The sequence below is a fragment of the Eurytemora carolleeae genome, unplaced genomic scaffold (genome assembly GCF_000591075.1).
Source record: "Eurytemora carolleeae unplaced genomic scaffold, Eaff_2.0 scaffold338, whole genome shotgun sequence".
Lineage (NCBI taxonomy): Eukaryota > Metazoa > Arthropoda > Copepoda > Calanoida > Temoridae > Eurytemora > Eurytemora carolleeae.
This window is the reverse complement of record NW_019396530.1, coordinates 233,796-252,357: the sequence shown is the minus strand read 5'-3', so window position 1 is coordinate 252,357 and position 18,562 is coordinate 233,796. Positions and strand designations below refer to the sequence as shown.

The following is an 18,562-nucleotide window of genomic DNA, read 5'->3' as shown; positions in this document are numbered from 1 at the left end:
AAATGTGACCGGAGAAATCGAAAATCGGAATTGCATAAATTGGTATTCAATATGAGCGATTCGGACATTGAAATAGTAGACGAGGTAGTAGCGATTGCTTTTAAACCTGCAACATTTCAACTTTAACGATGTATTGGTAAACATGAAAGAAAGGGGTGTTAATACAGTGCGTACGATTCCAATATTCTGTTTGATGCGGATCTATGGTTTATGAATATAGTATTGCAATTTTTATCTGCAAAAGAAGTCCAAAATGTCTTTTTAATTGTTAGAAAACCTTTTTTGTTTAAGAAAGTAGTAATCTCAATTTGAATGTCCGCGATCATATCTCATGAAACCCTTAACCGATTTCCCTCAAAATTTTATCGAAACCACAGTAATGTTCTTAGCTTGGATTAAAAACAGTTCAGTTGATTGGTTTTAAGGGTCTGTTCTAGAAAAGAAAACGATTTTTGGACCCCCCGGGCCCCTCCCCTCCTCATATCAATTTTTTTACATAACTTAGAATTCAACTATCTTAAACAAAAAATATTTTTAAAAAAAATTATTTTAGGGTTAGGTTAGGCGCTGTGGCTAGGATAGGCTAGGGAGCAAAGCGCTGCGGCCATGACATTTTTTAAATTTCAACAATTTTCAACAAAACTTGTATATATTTAGGGTTAGGTTAAGACACTTTCTGGGCTGAGCGCTCCGGCTAGGACAGACTAGGGGGGGGGGGTAAAGCTCCCGGCAAAGCTAGGCTCCCATAAATATTTTGTTCTAGTTTCTGCCGGATGAGAAGTATCTAGAATGGCGACCTTTACATCAAGCGTTGATAACGAACCAGAGTTTACTCAAGAAACATCCGCAGGCAGCTGAACCACAGAAAAAAAATCGTAACAAAAATCCATGAAAATTGCTTATAAGAACTGTACAGTGTACAGTACACTCAATTTGACGAGACCCTGCATTTATTCCATTTAAAGACTGGCCAATTGGCCGATTTTCAGTTGTACCCAATCAATTCTTGTTCTTGCAAACCTTGCGGAATTTGTCCTGTATTTTTTCTCATGAAAGTTGATTGTTTTCGATTAAAGCCGTTTTTATTAAAAATGATGAGCGGATTTATGAATCCGAGTAAATTAAGGGAATTTCTTCTATGGTTCATTTTGTTAATAAAATTAAAAAGACAGTCCCGTTAAAATAGGTTTAAGATTTGGTTTTCTAGGACATTTCATTATGAAAATTGCGTAGAAACTCCCTTAACATAGGTTTAACATTTAGTTTTAGAGAACATTTTATTATGAAAATTGCGTAGACACTCCCTTTAAAATAGGTTTAACATTTGGTTTTAGAGGACATTTCATTATGAAAATTAGATAGACAGTTCCTTTGAAATAGGTTTATCATTTGGTTTAGAGAACATTTTATTATTAAAATTATGTAGATACTCCCTTTAGAGTAGATCACTTGGTTTAGAGGACATTTTAATATGAAAATTATATAGATACTCCCTTTGAAATAGGTTTAACATTTGGTTTTAGAGGACATTTTTTTTATGAAAATTAGATAGACAGTTCCTTTGAAATAGGTTTAACATTTGGTTTTAGAGGACATTTTATTATGAAAATTACGTAGATACTCCCTTTAACATAGGTTTAACATTTGGTTTTAGAGGACATTTTTTTTATGAAAATTAGATAGACAGTTCCTTTGAAATAGGTTTAACGTTTGGTTTTAGAGGACATTTTATTATGTAAATTACGTAGATACTCCCTTTAACATTTGGTTTAGTGGGACATTTTATTATGAAAATATGCTCAAAGCACTAATATCTTCTTTAAAGACACAATAGAAGTATTTTTAGTACAGGGTTACCCGTCCTTTAACGGATGCTAATTTAATGACGACCCAAAACTATGTAAATGTAAGGTAAATTTTTGTTGCTAACTAAATATTTTAAAAGAATAAAATACAAGAAAAATAACTTTAAAAACTTACAGTGGTTGGGCAACTTGTAGAAATTATAATCAAATTATAACTGAATACCCGGCCTCTCAACTATTTTCGTAAATAACATTGGGAAGTCTTATAAGTACGGCTCAGTGTTTTCCATGTTCAGACTTTTTATGTTTTTTTATTTAAATAAAATATTTTTTAGCATGTTTTTAAAATTTAAACAAATGATTCCCTCGAAGTTTATATTTTCCGAAAAATTATACTTTCAAATTTAATTTGGTCTTAATTAAAAGTTTAATGAATAATGTGAAATATTTAAATTTAAAAATGGCGCCCTCGCCTTTATCTTGAACCGGTTTGGCCACGCTAGGAGAAGAGCCGAGAGCAGAGGAAAAATCTTATAAATAGATATGTGGACGGTTGGATTGCTCTCAACTACACGTATACTTCTCTCAAGAGAGAGATTAAAGAACACTTCAAGGAATGTGTGTTCAGAGTTTAGTTTCAAACAAAAATACTAACTAAATTATATAGATATAAAGGTGTTATCTACGTTGGTTTCTTTGTATGTCCGATCATAAATTATGAACCTTAATTGACCGATTTGCCTCAAATTTAGATTAGGAAATTCATGAATATTCTTATCTTGGTTTGAGTGGGTCGACTTCTATCGGGAAAAATAGCTTAATTAGTAATTTACGACCAATTGCGACCAACGACGGCAGGATTAACTTTGATTAACCTGGCAACGCTGCAGAGTTCCCAAGCTACTATTTATATACAATAACATTGGTAGAGACCGGGCTGAACAACCCGGATGTGGGCAAGACTTGAAACTCAAACCTACTCAACTCAAGCCATCCCTGCTAATATGATTTGATTTGAAAATCATGGGAAGTCAACCATCCATCTTCAATTCAAACCTGAGCTCCCGTCAAAGATATCCACAAAATGATGGAAATGAATGAAACAGAGCTGCGAACTTTAGTGTTGGATACTAATGATCCCGGTCGCTTGATCTTGATATCCACTTTGGGCGCTTTCAATTGTAGGATTTGAATAATCAGCATCTTATTATTAGTTATTCCTCCCCTGATCAAAGTTCAGGCTTCGACTTGAGACTGGTTGGCGGAATATTGAAAAAAGATAAAATTAATCTGCAGATTAAAAAAGCATTGATATCGATATCCACAATACAAGAGTTCTGAGATGAGTATACATATTATCAAAATCATTTATCACGATAATGTGATTTCGCCAATCAAAAACCTTTATTAACCCCCCCCCCCCCCTCTTTAAGAATTCTCAACACACTTACTCTGTATTAAAGAATATATTTGGAGCCTTCAGAAGATTTTGACAAGAAAATGAAAAATTGGAATTGAACTAGCATGGCCTCAAAAAATTCATTTATTTTCCTTAATCTTGCGGGAAAAAACTTTACTTCTGTTTTTCATTCCTAGTATGCTAGAGTTAAATGAATTTGTAAACGAAAATTTCTTAATTTTTAACCCCCCCCCCCCCATAAAATATACTATAACTTACTGAACATATTTACCAGCAAGTTGAACAGCGAACTTCTGCCAATGACGCTCTGCAGAAGGTTTTGTGGAAAAGGATTGAAAAACTTAAACAACAGAAGAAAGTTCCGTTAACCATCTCATCGAGCCATCTGATCGATAGGTACGTAAAGGAAAATACGATTTTTACGAATATGAGATACGCATTTTTACGGAGTTGAAATATGTATTTTTACAGATTTAAAAACGTACTTTTACGGATTTAAAAACGTACTTTTACGGATTTAAAAACGTACTTTTACGGATTTAAAAAGGTACTTTTACGGAGTTAAAAACGTACTTTTACGGATTTAAAATGCGTATTTTTACCAAAGAAATGAATGTCATAGAAAGTTACATTCCCGAATCACAGTTTCCTTATCCGAGAAACCATGATGAAGATATCGTCATTTTTCTATCTTACAGAAGATAAATTCTGTTGAATTCATGCCATGTCTCTGCTGTATAAAGTATGACTGATCGATTAATACACGCCCCCGGAGACTGAGCGTTGCGGATAGGACACATTATAAAAGCTTTAGTATAATTATCATTTTTCCATCTCAATAAATAGCTAAGCCAACCTACAAAGCGTCCCATATCATATCTCCAAGCTTTAGCCAAAAATATATTTTTCAACAAAAAGGACCAGTTTCTGGCGGACTTAAGACGCGGCTCAAATTCATTAAATTTGGACTCTGTTGTACTAAAAATTCCAAATTCAGACCTGTGCACGATGATGTGGGCCACCCTGTAGGTCTAATATTTTATTTGTTATCAGGAGTTTTGAGCATTATAAAAGAATTTTGGATCAAGAAGGGATGTCAGATGGATCCACGGAGTACACTCCAGGTTAGAGTTCAGAGAGTACATAATATATATCTACTATATATACATACATTCCCAGTTCAGAGAGTACACAAGATAGATCTACTGATATACATACATTCCCAGTTCAGAGAGTACACAAGATAGATCTACTGATATACATACATTCCCAGTTCAGAGAGTACACAAGATACATCTACTGATATACATACATTCCCAGTTCAGAGAGTACACAAGATACATCTACTGATATACATACATTCCCAGTTCAGAGAGTACACAAGATATATCTACTGATATACATACATTCCCAGTTCAGAGAGTTCACAAGATACATCTACTGATATACATACATTCCCATCTCAGGGGACCACAGTAAAATCTACAATGCATGGTTTAGATCAATCGAAGTTGGTTCAATTCTATTCTTGTTTCAGTTGTTGACAGTGTTGAAGCTAAGCCACCCGTACCTAATTATGTACCACCTGACAGTAGCTGGCAGTACAGTGGAGCTGTACCCGGGGGGGTTTATGGACCTGGTGGTGTACATGGCCAAGTTCAGGAGCCCCTTCCGGGTCCTTCTAGACCCACTCCTCTGTTGACAGGTTTAAGTATCTTTATTTTAGAAATATCAGTCTCATTATTGGCATTCTATTAGTCTTTTCGTTTCTTTGTCTTATTTTCTCATTGTCTTATTGTCTCATCATCTAACAGTGTCATTGTCTCATCTTTTTATCATCTTGACGACTTAGCGTCTTATATTCTTGTCGACTAAAAATTTTATTATCTTGACTATTTTTGTTATTGTTATGACGACTTAACGATTTGATGTAGTATAGTCTTGTCGTTACAATGTCCTAACACTTCAACGTCTTAACTTAGACACTTGACATTTGGCGTGACACTAAACTTTAAACTTGACCTGACACTTGACACTTAACACTTGGCACTCGACACTAAACACTAGACACTTGCCGTGACACTAAACTTTAAACTTGACCTGACACTTGACTATAAGTTTGCAGTGCGTTATTCATCCATTCATAGAAATGAGAACATCTTATTCCTGTATGCTGCTGAGATCAAACATCAAAGAGGAACACTCAATCTTGATATAGCGATACATAACTATGCCACTCATAAGTACTTAAGAGATGAGAACCATGGAGGAGGAATAATCCTATGGACCAAAAAACAGACAGGAGCTGCAGTTCGACCATGGTCCCCCAAACAAGATGCACCAGAATGGATGAACAGCGAAAGATCCTGGATTGTTTTACAATTTGGAACACACAAGATGGCTTGTTGTGGGTTATACCTCGAACGGAGTCACCACAGAATTCAGAAAACTACAAACGAAACGAACAGATTCTACAGCAACTAAGTAAAGAAAAGCAGGAAGTAGAAGAACAGGGATATATAGTGAGCCTATTAGGGGATTTTAACGCAAGAATAACACCAGATAATCACTTCACCTTCACCAAGTATCCGCACAAGGCTAACAACAACGGAGGGTTACTAAATAACTTTGCACAATCCAACAGGCTCTACTGCATGAACCCAATGAAGTGGAAAAATAGAGCAGAAGCGTCCTATACTTACCAGAGAGACCTAGGAATCAGATACGACTGCTCTATAATAGATTACGGGCTCGGCACAATGGAAGCAATCTCACTAACAACAAGCTTTACGATACAGGATTCATCTGACTTTAGCGTCGAATCAGACCACAGCTCACTGCTCTGGGAGTTTGATGTCAAACTTTTAAACCAAAAAATCAAAGTCGAACTAGTAAGGAACCCTCTAAGAAAGATCAGGAAATGGCAATCTTACACCAAAATTCTAGAATCATGACTTTCAACAGGGAGAGTAGACTTTGATGGAATGACCTCAGTAGAGAAAGCCAACTACTTAACAACAGAGTTCTGCAAGGCTGGAACCTCAGTCATACCAGCAACTACTTCAAACCAAACAACGAAATCAAGACAATCGACAAAGTTGTTAAAACTTCTAGCAGAAAGCAAATCAGCCCGCAGATCTCTCAAAATATATCCAGATAAAACTGATCAAGAATTCACAGAACTGAAATTAAGAGCAAAGTCAGCTTCAGTAAAAGCAAAAATCCAGTATTACAAAGAGTCATTCAATACAAAACGGAAGGTAAAAATCTTATTAAACAAGAAAGGTCCTAAGGCTCAAAAATTATTCTGGGAATTAACTAATCCAAAACCAAGGAAATCATCTGGAATTGAAGCTCTAGAAGCAAACAGTATCTTAACAACAAACCCAGCGGAGATGAATGAATTAGTGGAAATCTTCTTTGAAACTAAATTCAAAACAGTACTCAACAAAGAAGAGATAGAGAGGTCTCTACCCGATATGTCAAAGCTAGGGGAGCCCGAAAAAAGAATGGATGAGACTACAGCTGAAGCATTGATGGAACCAATAACCCTAACCGAACTCTCAGTTACACTTGATAAATTAGATACTTCAAAAGCAGAAGGCATGGACGGAATTACAAACGAGATGCTTCGGAACACTGGACATGTAGCACCCCAAAAGCTGCTGGAGATGTTAAACAACACCTTGATATCAGGAAGAATACTGGACAGTTGGAAGGAAGGCGATGTAGCTTTGATCCTTAAGAAACCGCCACAAACGGACATTAGTAATTACTGTCCCATCACTCTAATTAGTTGCATCTCAAAACTAATAACCAAGATATTAGCACAACGGATAAGCTTAGCAGTAGAGAAGGATGATCTTATTGGTCCAGAGCAAAATGGGTTCAGAGCCAGCAGATCATGCAGTGACAACATTTTCATACTTAATTCAATCCTGGAGATGAATAAAAGCAAGAAGAAATTGTCCTACCTTATATTTGTGGACCTCAAGGAGGCATATGATAGAGTAGACCGTAACATCCTCTTTGCTAGATTACAACAACTCAAATTCCCAGATAAACTTATAGCATTCCTAAGAAACTACTACTTCCAAGATAACATCTCGACATCATCAACCGGTGAAAGATCAAGGAAGCAATACCAGCAGAGAGGGCTCCGCCAAGGTTGCAACTTAAGCAGCGTCCTGTTCATCATATATGTAGCAGAACTAGCCAGGAGAGTGAAAACAAGCGGCCATGGTGTGAAACTAGAATCTGGAGAGGTTGTTGGGATACTTCTATTTGCAGATGATATAATCTTAATTGCAAACACACCAGAATCTCTAGAAAGACTCAAAGGTGTACTGGAAACCTGGTGCTCTGACTATAAAATGGTGGTATCAGTATCAAAAACCAATGTAATTTCACCCGATGAAGAGTACACATGTTCAGTATCTAGCACAGGTGATTGCGAAGCAGATGCTATTGCACAGGTAGAATCCTACAAGTACCTGGGAGTACAACAATATCTAGAAACTCACAGGACATCCCGTCACAAAGGTGAGGACATGCTCAAACGAGCAAATATATACAAGAATGTCATATTATCCAGCAGAAAGTTTCTCCCCGATAAAGTACGATCATTATCAACAATCTGGAATTCAGTAGCATTACCTCGTATACTCTACGCAATTCCAATATCTGAGAAGGTTATACAGGAGCTGGAATCCATTCAGCTGAGAGTAGGGAAGTCCACTCTAGGTTTACCACAATCAACAGCTAACCCAGCTGTTTACCTGGAATTGGGATGGAAACCCATCAGACTGCACCTAGAGGAATCGCTTTTGAGATTCTACAAGAGAGTAAATAGTGCAACATTTAAGGGTAGTCAACTCGTAAAATCATGTATGGAGTGGAACATTGCTAACAACAACACGAAATATATGAAATATTTAACGTCCATGATGACCCAAATCAATCCTGAATCCCTACCTCTACAGGAGATAGAGCACAAACAGCTCCTTGAATATCACAAGCTTCAAATTTTGTGACGAGTTCAAGAGCTGGACAGCCTAAGAATCATGCCCATACCGCGTAGGTGGTGGAAACCTTCACCATTTGTAGAAGAATTCCAACGGTCGAGAATGTTGGTAAAGTTCAGATCTATGAATTCTGGATTAGGGAACAGGGATGGATTTAGATCTGTGGATGCTACATCACAAGATGACAGAAGAATCACCACTTGCCCTCTTTGTCTAAATGGCCGGAACGATGAAATACATCTTCTACTGAGCTGTTCTTCCATGGAGAGAATGAGAAGAACAATTCAAATGAGCACGGGTAAAACACTGGAATATACCCTATCAGAAATACGTACCAGATATTCATGCAATTCAGACCAGGAGGTAGCGAGATTTTTCCTAGGACAAGAACAAAATCTAAATAGATCAACAATGGTGGATAGAGGTTTATCACTGGATCTGCTTGTATCTGGGTTTTACAAGAATTGGTCAGAACTACGTGGCAGGATCATACACCAACCTAACAGCTGGAGACCATCTTAATCACTTATAAAACAAGTAGGTTATTCCTTATAATCAGTAGTATAATTAAGCCAAGTATTAATGGATGATTTGAAATGGATTTTGGTATATATCACTTGGATATTATATTCTTATAACATGTAAAGATAGTCTTATGATATATACTATGTAATAATACTTAAAGTTAACTGAAATAAAAGATGAAAGTACAAACACGATACACCACGCAATTGGAAGCCTATAAAAATAAAAGCAACATTTTAATGACAGAATCAACAAATGGCTTTAAATTTCAATACAACATGATTCTTTAATAAATCTTATAAATCATATAACCTAACATTTACTATATTATACACAGAAACATTTAATAAATACACCTTCTTTCGTTTAACTTCAGGTAGTATATATGTCGAATCACTTAACAATTCCCCTTTATTTAAGACATTTCATATTTCATATAATACTTACTTATTTATTACAATTCATATTATTTCATGTAATATTTACTTATTTATTACATTTCATAATATTTCATAAAATATTCACTTGAATTCATTTTATAATTTCATCTTAAAAACAATTTATAGTAGTTTTATAGTTTCAACTCATGAAAACCCTTTTTAAACACTCAGTTAATCGGGAGGGAGACTCTCTCTTGTCAGCATTTAAATATGCATTTAATACAACTGTTTGGCAACTAGCTGACAAAAGGAATCGGACCGGTGACATGGCTCAAATTTGGTCGTGTGTCCGACGATAGGTTTAAACTATGTCAGACTGAAAAGCCTTCACCTATAAGGGATTGTGATGGCATACCCCTTGTAGGTCAAGGAGCTGTTGGACACTAGCTGTATGCTATGATATGATATGATAATAAAACTTTTTTAGGCATCCTCTTTAAATTTATAATCCTTATTTGTTTTACCTTTGGGGTCTGCAATCTTACTAGGAGAACACTACGTGTAGATGCACCACTGTTCCTGATTTATTCTCGTGTCCATTTTATATCAGTAAACGCATCATTATGTAAATGAATAAATCAGGTTTTGCTGGATAATATACTATGGGTCAGTTGCACATTATCATTTATTTTAATAAAGATTAAATGATTAATTCTGCCCATTTTGGATGCTGCATTTATCACAATGGTTTGTTAGTTGCTGTTAGCCATTTTTCTATTATTTTACCCAGCTTTTTACCTCTTTCTATTAGGGATTTCTCCTTTGAACCATCTTGGCCAAGGTAATTCCGTAAAATTCTTGCATTTGCTATTGTGCCTTTGGCCTTTTGTGTAGCCAAATAGTTAGATATTTTAAGCTCCCGTCAGACTGTGGCTACAGCAGGACATTCAAATATTACGTGGGATTTTGTTAGTTTAATATGAAGCCCAAAAATTTCGCAGTGTGGGCAAAACTCACATTTAAATCCATATCGGTTTTTGTACCGGTTGCCTAATTGTGCATTACCTCCCCTGACTTGGCATAAAATCTTACTTGCTTTTGAATCATTAATGTGGTCTTGCATTTTAAACCAGTTCCAAGGTTGAGGGGCTGTATTTAAAGTAGATGGTTGCCTTTTAACACTCAATACAAGTGCCACTGCTTTATTTATTAAAGCAGCTTGCAGGTGTGATTTCTTTTTAAAAGGGGATGGTGGAGTTAGCACATTTGATGTAGGGGGGGGGGCCTGCCTTCATTTTTGGTTCAAATCTTCCAATTTGTTGGCTGCACGCCTAATTAGGGTTCGAAATTCCTATAATAAAATCAAATTGAACTTTAATAACCTCTAATGACCTCTAATGACCTCCACAAATAGAAAATATTTCAACTATGGCTTATGCAAATAACCTCCAAAAATGAAAATGTTTTAATTATGGCTTTATGCATATCAAACGAAAGCTAGGAATCCAGGGAATACAGTAGTAGCAACAAATCCAGTGTTTGACCTTCTAATGATCTCTTATGACCTCTAATGACCTCTAATGACCTCTAATGACCTCTAATGACCTCCACAAATAGAATATATTTCAACCATGGCTTTTATGCATATCAAACGAAAGCTAGGAACCCAGGGAATACAGTAGTAGCAACAAATCCAGTGTTTGACCTTCTAATGACCTCTAACAACCTCTAATGACCTAAATGACCTCCAAAAATGAAAATGTTTTAACTATGGCTTAATGCATATCAAACTAAAGCTAGGAATCCAGGGAATACAGTAGTAGCAAAAAATCCAGTGTTTGATATTCTAATGATCTCTTATGACCTCTAATGACCTCTAATGACCTCTAATGACCTCTAATGACCTCCACAAATAGAATATATTTCAACCATGGCTTTTATGCATATCAAACGAAAGCTAGGAACCCAGGGAATACAGTAGTAGCAACAAATCCAGTGTTTGACCTTCTAATGACCTCTAACAACCTCTAATGACCTAAATGACCTCCAAAAATGAAAATGTTTTAACTATGGCTTTATGCATATCAAACGAAAGCTAGGAATCCAGGGAATACAGTAGTAGCAACAAATCCAGTGTTTGACCTTCTAATGATCTCTTATGACCTCTAATGACCTCTAATGACCTCTAATGACCTCTAATGACCTAACATTAAAATTCAATTTGATTTTATTTTAGGAATTTCGAACCCTAATTAGGCGTGCACCCAAAAAATTGGAAGATTTGAACCAAAAATGAAGGCAGGGCCCCCCCCCCCACATCAAATGTGCCAACTCCACCATCCCCTTTACAATTAACCCTATTTGGGATTGGATTTTCATCCATGATATAGTGTTAGGATTCTCAGGGTGTTCCAATGACTGTCTTCAAATTATTAAAAGGATCGGATTCCGTTTTGTTTTTAAAATATTATAAATAAACAGAGCTTGTTTGTTAAGGATCCTATATTCAATTGGCATTAATCCAGCATCTATCCAAGCCAGTGCTCTTGATGTTGAAGCTGGAACCTGTAGTATAAACCTACCAATCATATTTTGGATACAGTCCAGCTCCATTACTGTACTCTTTTTATAGTTAACGCTTCCACACAGTACAATATTGATGGTATTGCGCATGTCTCCCATACTCTTTTAGCTATTAACACCTTATCTAAATCCCCCCTAGTTAGACTCATGTGTATGCATAGTTCATAGCTCTTTTAATCATTATCTCTTCATATTGGCTAATTATATTCCTTCCTCTTAGCTGTATTTTAACCCCTAAATATTTTGCGACTAATATTTCTTCAATGGTTTTGGAATTAACTGACCAATTAACATCATACGTAGCATTTGAGATAATATATGTTTTACTGGTTGCTAAAGTCATTTTCATATCCCTGCAAAACATACACACTACCCTTAACAGTTTGTTCATTCCAATTTTTGGCATCCCTGAAATCAGTACAAGGTCGTCCGCAAAAAACAATGCCGTAACCATTTTGTCTCCTATTTTCTCCCCTAACTTAGTATTATGCAGCGCTGTTCCCAGAGATGAAATACACAGGGGAAATAATAGGGGGGGGATAATGAGCACCCTTGTTTTACCCTTGTGTGAAATATACTGGAGCTGAAAGACCGTGGATTAAACTCACTCTAATTGAATCATTATAGTACATACTTCTTATTAGTGAGACTACCCTTCCGCAAAATCCTATAAATCTCAATTTAGTGTATAAAAGTTCCCTGCACACAGAATCATATGCTTTAGCTATATCACAAAAAGCAATTCAAACCGTTTTGTGTTTACATCTTGCTTCCTTTATAGCATTAATTATGATAAACACACAATCTGTTGTAGACCTTTGTTAGCGGAACCCACGAAACCCATACTACACTTGCAACTGTTAAGGGTCGTTTTTTGTAAACCTCTAAAGACAGCTCTTTTTTGTCAATCAAGGTCATTTTCCCTGTATTTAAAATAGCCGGTAGATCCCTGCAAGCTGCTTTAACAAATAAAGCAGTCGCAAGTAAGATTTTATGCCAGGGGAGGTAATTCACAATTAGGCAACCGTTACAAAAACCGATATGGATTTAAATACGAGTTTTGCCCACAGTGCGTAATTTTTGGATTTCATATGAAACTAACAGAATCACATGTAATATTTGAATGTCCTGCTGTAGCCACAGTCAGACGGGAGCTTAAAATATCTAACTTTTTGGCTTCACAAAAGGCCAAAGGCACAATAGCAAATGCAAGAATTTTACGGAATTACCTTGGCCAAGATGGTTCAAAGGAGAAATCCCTAATAGAAAGAGGTAAAAAGCTGGGTAAAATAATAGAAAAATGGCTAACAGAAACTCACGAACCATTGGTGTAAATGCAGAATTAATCATTTAATCTTTATTAAAATAAATGATAATGTGCAACTGACCCATAGTATATTATCCAGCTAAACCTGATTTACTCATTTACATAATGATGCGTTTACTGATATAAAATGGACACGAGAATAAATCAGGAACAGTGGTGCATCTACACTTAATGTTCTCCTAGTAAGATTGCAGACCCGAAGGTAAAACAAATAATTGGATTATAAATTTAAAGAGGATGCCTAAAAAAGTTTTATTAATGACATTCCATTAAAAATGCCCCTTAGTTAGATTCAGATTTGTTGAACCCATTTTGAAAAATTTTAAACAGACGTGTGTACTGTTTAAGAATGCTATTTAAAGCATTTTTAGGCCTCCTTACATATCGGTCATACACACTGGATCCTAAGGTATTCAAACCTGATGTGATCCATTAGAACCCAGGCAGACACAGGAAGGTGGCTGGAGCTCGACCCTAGAGCTTGGAGAATCATTGTCCTTGGGGATCATGATTCTTTGACTATAGGTTGAATGTTAATAATAATAATAATAATCACAATCTAATACTATGTTTTTCAGGAATATACTTGAAGGAAACAATCTTGTATCAACTATTTTTCACAATCTAATGATATGTTTTTCAGGAATATACGTGAAGGAAACAATCTTGTATCAACCATTATTCACAATATAATATTATTTCAGGAATATAAGCAAAGGACATATTCTTGTATCGACCATTATTTACAATCTAATAATATGTTTTCAGGAATATACGTGAAGGAAACAATCTTGTGTTAACCATTATTCACAATCTAATATGTTTTCAGGAATATATGCGAAGGACACAATCTTGTATCGACCATTATTTACAATCTAATAATATGTTTTCAGGAATATACGTGAAGGAAACAATCTTGTATCAACTATTATTCACAATCTAATATATTTACAGGAATATACGTGAAGGAAACAATCTTGTATCGACCATTATTCACAATCTAACCAGAGCGTCGGCCAGTGTCAAGGTAGGCTATCAAAAAAATATTGTTAAGAATTAATTTTTAATTTAAATTCCATATTTTTGAACAGATAGGTGTTTGTTCAAATTAAGCGAAATAAGACTATAAAAGCTTGCCAATTTTTGTCCTATAAAGAAAAATTTCTTAAACTTTTTTTTTAAAGGGGGGGGCCACAAAAAGTATTACTCTCCGGAAAATTTAAACAATGTTTAAACATAACTTAGAATTGTCGTAGGAGGCTGATTTTTTGCATGCAAACTCAGAATTATGTATATTACATGCATTTTTTGGTTTTGAAGGAATTTGAAAATATATATCTATGTTTTTTTTTTCAGTACATTGTTCAATGCTATTCCTTAAACAAGATTTATCATGCAGAGGCTAAAGGAAACTTCATCAGTATTGTCAGATATATCATGGGAGATATATCAAACCTAATACAGTTAGGATTATCTCAGGTAGATATTAAGTAAACTATACAAGTATTATCAAATATATTATGGATATCATGGAAACCTAATACAATTAGAATTATCCCATATACTGTGATAACCAGAAAACTCTGGAATAGGAAGACGACATAACAGCAATACTTAAGTGTAGTTGATGTTGTTTCAATGTAAATAGCCTTACTAGACACTTATTAAATAATTATTATGTCCTAAAGTGAACGGGGTCTGTTTACTCTGCACAATTTCTTTGTTTCATGCTCATTAGACTATATTTCAAGACATAACTTGAGTCTAAAAGTCGTCTTCCTATTTCAGAGTTTCGGTTATCACTGTAATTATTGAATAATGTAGCAATAAATACAGGGAAACAGGGTTACGTGCATTCGTTTAATTGCGTCCGTTTAAGTGAATTCTTTTAATTGCATCCGTTTAAGTGCATTTGTTTATTTGCGTCTGTTTATGTGCATTCGTTTAATTGCGCCCGTTTAAGTGCGTCCGTATAATTGAATCCGGTTAAGTGCGTACGTACCGTATAAGTGCGTCCGTATAAGTTTGTTCGTACATGTGCGTCTATATAAGTGCGTCTGTATAAGCGCGTCCGTACAAGTTTGTCCATAAGTGCGTCGTACACAAGTATTGAAAAGCAATCTTTCAAAAAATTTCAATTTCAGTTTTTTTCCGAATGAATTTTTTCGTTTGTATTTTAGGAGTTGTTGATGGATTTGTTGACCCAGTTTTCCCAGTTGATCCTCATCCAGTCCCCCAGCATCGAGATAGAGGTCCAACAGGTGATCTATATAGAGATATGCTAGCTGAAGTGCACGGCGTTGCCTATGGAATTTTACAACCATAGATCAAACATCTATGAACATGTTATCTTTGAACCATATAACTTAATTTTTGTAATTCTGAGCATACATAAACCTTACCTGGCATCATTTAAGTTGCCTCAAAAATTTTGGGCCCGATCGGTTCAGCCGTTTTGACGTTTATTGAAAGCAAACCAACAAACAAAAAGCAATAAAAAAACACCCAAACAGACAGACAAGCAAAGTAACATCTAGACATCGGCTTTTAACAATATGAATATATATCTATAATCTAATAATAATAATAAGTAAACCACATAACCAAATTCCCCTAGATCCACTTTTATACGCCTTCCCTGCCTCCCCCCCCCCTCTCATAAATATAAAATCAAATGAAGTTTTTTAACTCAATTGTTCGGGTAATAGAATTTGTGTTCTCTCTAAAAGATTGGCAGTATAACTTCAGGGGTGTATATTTTCTCGAGCAACATTCCACCCCCCCTTTTAAAAAGTTTTATTTCTCCACCTAGTTAAAAATTTTAGATTTGCTTGCTGAATTGGGGAACAGAAAAGACTTTAGGGGGAATAAATAAATTTTTTGAGTAAAAAGTAAAAAAAAACTTTGATGTTAATATTTCAATTTTTTCCCTAATATCCTGAAAAATGTACACCCCCTGTATAAGTGTTGAACCTAGGATAAGGATGCACAGAGACGGTTTAGGGAGGATCTAGCACTGTCCAGAGTTCCCAATACAGGCAACCCATTCATCTAGCAAATATTGATTAATTGATTGATTGAATGATTGATTTATTGGTAGGTCCCACAAAATAGTGGCATGGCTCAAATTTGGGTGCACTTCTGGAATTCTTCCGAGGAATTAATAATTAGCAAAAACACTTCCTTTCATCTTACATCTGGTTCAGTTTAAGGGAAAAAACCTATTTTCTAGATCATGGCTGAAAACCTGAATGTAGGGCGAATTGAAACCGGGTCTTGCTTGAGGGAGTTTCAAGCAATCCCTACGCCTTAAGATTTTATTTGATTTTACCAAATATTGACTCCAACTTTTCTATTTATTAGCAGGAACTAGAAAGAAAATGACACAGATTTGTTATAATTAAGGGGGGGGATAATTTAATGATATTGTTATGAATCTTTTATTGTAATGGAGGGTCACTGAAAATAATGTGTTCTTAACTTTTTACCTTAAAATCTTCAAAAATGGGGGGTTAAGATTGTTTTCGAGTTTTTAGTTTGTTTTTACCAACTATTGACCGAGCTTTTTATATGAAGTCGCAGATACTAACACTTATTACTTTAAATCTTCAACAAAAGAGGTTTAAGAATTAGTTGGAGTTTTACTTCTTTCGAACCTTATTTTTGATGGATGAACTAACCAAGGATATGCAGTTGGTGCTCCTCCTCTTCCTTCTCCATCTAGGGGACCTCACACCCCTCCAGTTCCCTTCAGTCCTCCCATTCAATGTCCACCTTCTCAGGGTATAGGAGAACCAGAGAAGAACTCGAGACCAAGGTAAATATTTTACAATTGAAGGGATTGTACGTGTACTTTCAAATGATCCTCTATGCTAAGAGGGGAATTGAAACCCTAATATGATCTTAAATATGAAAGATTTTTCTAGCTTGACAAGTGTTAAATTGTAATTATTTATCCTCATTGTTCTGTAAGCAGAAATGCGCAAGTCACTTTTACAGAGAACCCCAAATCGAAAGTTATCAGTTTTTAAAAATAGAATCATGGATAGCTTAGTCATTTCTTGATCAGACAATGCCTTTAATGGTATCGTTGTGAATCAGACATGGCATTCTGTAAATTGAGACCCGGGGTTCAATCAAAATTACGCTTACAGTCCATTTAAGGAACTTATTACTCCCCTGAAACTCTCTTATGATACACCAATACTGTAGAATATATTTGCAATCCGATGTACACTTCAATTTTTTTAAAGGAGGTGAGTAACAGTTTTCTGTAGAATCTATCTTGCATGCGCAATGCACATGACAAAAATTTATTCATTAAGTTTTTAATATTATTTTTACGACGTTGCTTCATTAACTCGTTTAAGTTACTTCATGACTTGTACGTGGTATGGTATATAAATTTAGTTAAACTCGGATTTGATTTCAGTTTACAGCGAGTGGCAGGTTAGATTCGCAATGGCACCCTTCTTTAGTCTGTTAAAGGATGGTGGACTTATTCTTTTGTCTCCACATAAACGTATGCAATTTATGTAATTGTTGAGCATTTTGTTTGCAAGAAGATTCCTAAAAATATAAATATATCTCTATCATTTGAACTTTTAAATACCGCGATGGACGTAAAGTATTCGGGATTTTATGCCTTCGAATTTCGATAATCAAGGGGTACCGTTGAAAATTGGACATTCCCCTCAATACTTGATGGGTCACTTTATTGAGGATTACCCTCCCCCCATGACATCTTTTTTTATAAACTGTAAAACTAAAAAAGATGAAATTCTTTTTTATATATTTTGAGTCGTTATTATCAGTTTTTCATAATGTTCCCCCACTCCCATGTGTTGACAGTCACAGTACACACACTACTAGTTTGATTATTATAGAGGTTTGGAATTTTTGTTTTAATTGAGCGGGGTCCAGTTCGGCATTCGACCTATTGTTGATTTTACCAATTCCTATTTCAGATTCCCAATTCATTGTAGCCGGTTCAAATTCATGTCCTTCTGCAACCACCTGGATAGATCCAAGTATCACGTGCTGCGTGACCGACAGCGGTTACTCGGAGATTTTGACGCCTACCTTCTGATCGGCCTCGACCTTCTAGAGGTCGGAGATGGACTGTCCTCGAATCTAATCATTCAGGTAAAAACCTGAATAGTGTTTTCCTATTGTGTGCCTTAAAGTGCGTTCTTTGTGTGCGTCATTGATGTCCATACCTGCTTAATCCTTGCGTCCTAATCTATAATGAGAATGTCGAATGCTTTTTTCATTAAATTCAGTTTTTTAAAAATACCTAGGGTTTCAGGCGGTTCGCGTCCATCTTCTATTAAAATTTTCAATTGTGTCTATATCTCGTACAAAAACAATAATAAAAAAATTAGTGGATTAAAAAAAAATATTCGTGGATTCCCAAAAGTTTAGGAAAATAACAATTTTTTGGGGGCAAATTTTTGTTGTTCTGAGCATTCATAAACCTTCCGGCTTCCCTTTTGAGT

General features: G+C 35.5%; 2 protein-coding genes across 3 annotated transcripts in view; both read left to right on the top strand.

The window, feature by feature from the left end:
• On the top strand, nucleotides 1-4,998 carry LOC111704945 (uncharacterized). The gene is made up of 6 exons (XM_023477346.1): nucleotides 1-84; nucleotides 764-850; nucleotides 2,309-2,419; nucleotides 3,500-3,621; nucleotides 4,279-4,349; nucleotides 4,763-4,998. The coding sequence occupies exons 1-6, from the start codon at nucleotides 52-54 to the stop codon at nucleotides 4,981-4,983; spliced, it is 645 nt and encodes a 214-aa protein (XP_023333114.1). The 5' UTR covers nucleotides 1-51; the 3' UTR covers nucleotides 4,984-4,998.
• An 8,990-nt stretch (nucleotides 4,999-13,988) lies between these two features.
• The window catches only part of LOC111704936 (uncharacterized), a 47,196-nt gene continuing 42,622 nt past the window's right edge, over nucleotides 13,989-18,562 (top strand). For both annotated transcript variants that reach the window (XM_023477334.1, XM_023477333.1), the window contains exons 1-6: nucleotides 13,989-14,091; nucleotides 14,421-14,543; nucleotides 15,245-15,325; nucleotides 16,042-16,102; nucleotides 16,749-16,881; nucleotides 18,032-18,209. In XM_023477334.1, coding sequence (XP_023333102.1) covers nucleotides 14,502-14,543; nucleotides 15,245-15,325; nucleotides 16,042-16,102; nucleotides 16,749-16,881; nucleotides 18,032-18,209 — 495 coding nt within the window. In that variant the 5' untranslated portion in view covers nucleotides 13,989-14,091; nucleotides 14,421-14,501. The remainder of the gene's footprint in view (nucleotides 14,092-14,420; nucleotides 14,544-15,244; nucleotides 15,326-16,041; nucleotides 16,103-16,748; nucleotides 16,882-18,031; nucleotides 18,210-18,562) is intronic.

Excerpts from the sequence above, each read along its gene's own strand:
- LOC111704945 (XM_023477346.1), top strand. The coding sequence starts at position 52 with ATGAGCGATTCGGACATTGAAATAGTAGACGAG. Across the intron at positions 2,420-3,499 it reads AGATTAAAGAACACTTCAAG|CAAGTTGAACAGCGAACTTC; the intron begins GAATGTGTGTTC and ends CATATTTACCAG. Across the intron at positions 3,622-4,278 it reads TCGAGCCATCTGATCGATAG|GAGTTTTGAGCATTATAAAA; the intron begins GTACGTAAAGGA and ends ATTTGTTATCAG.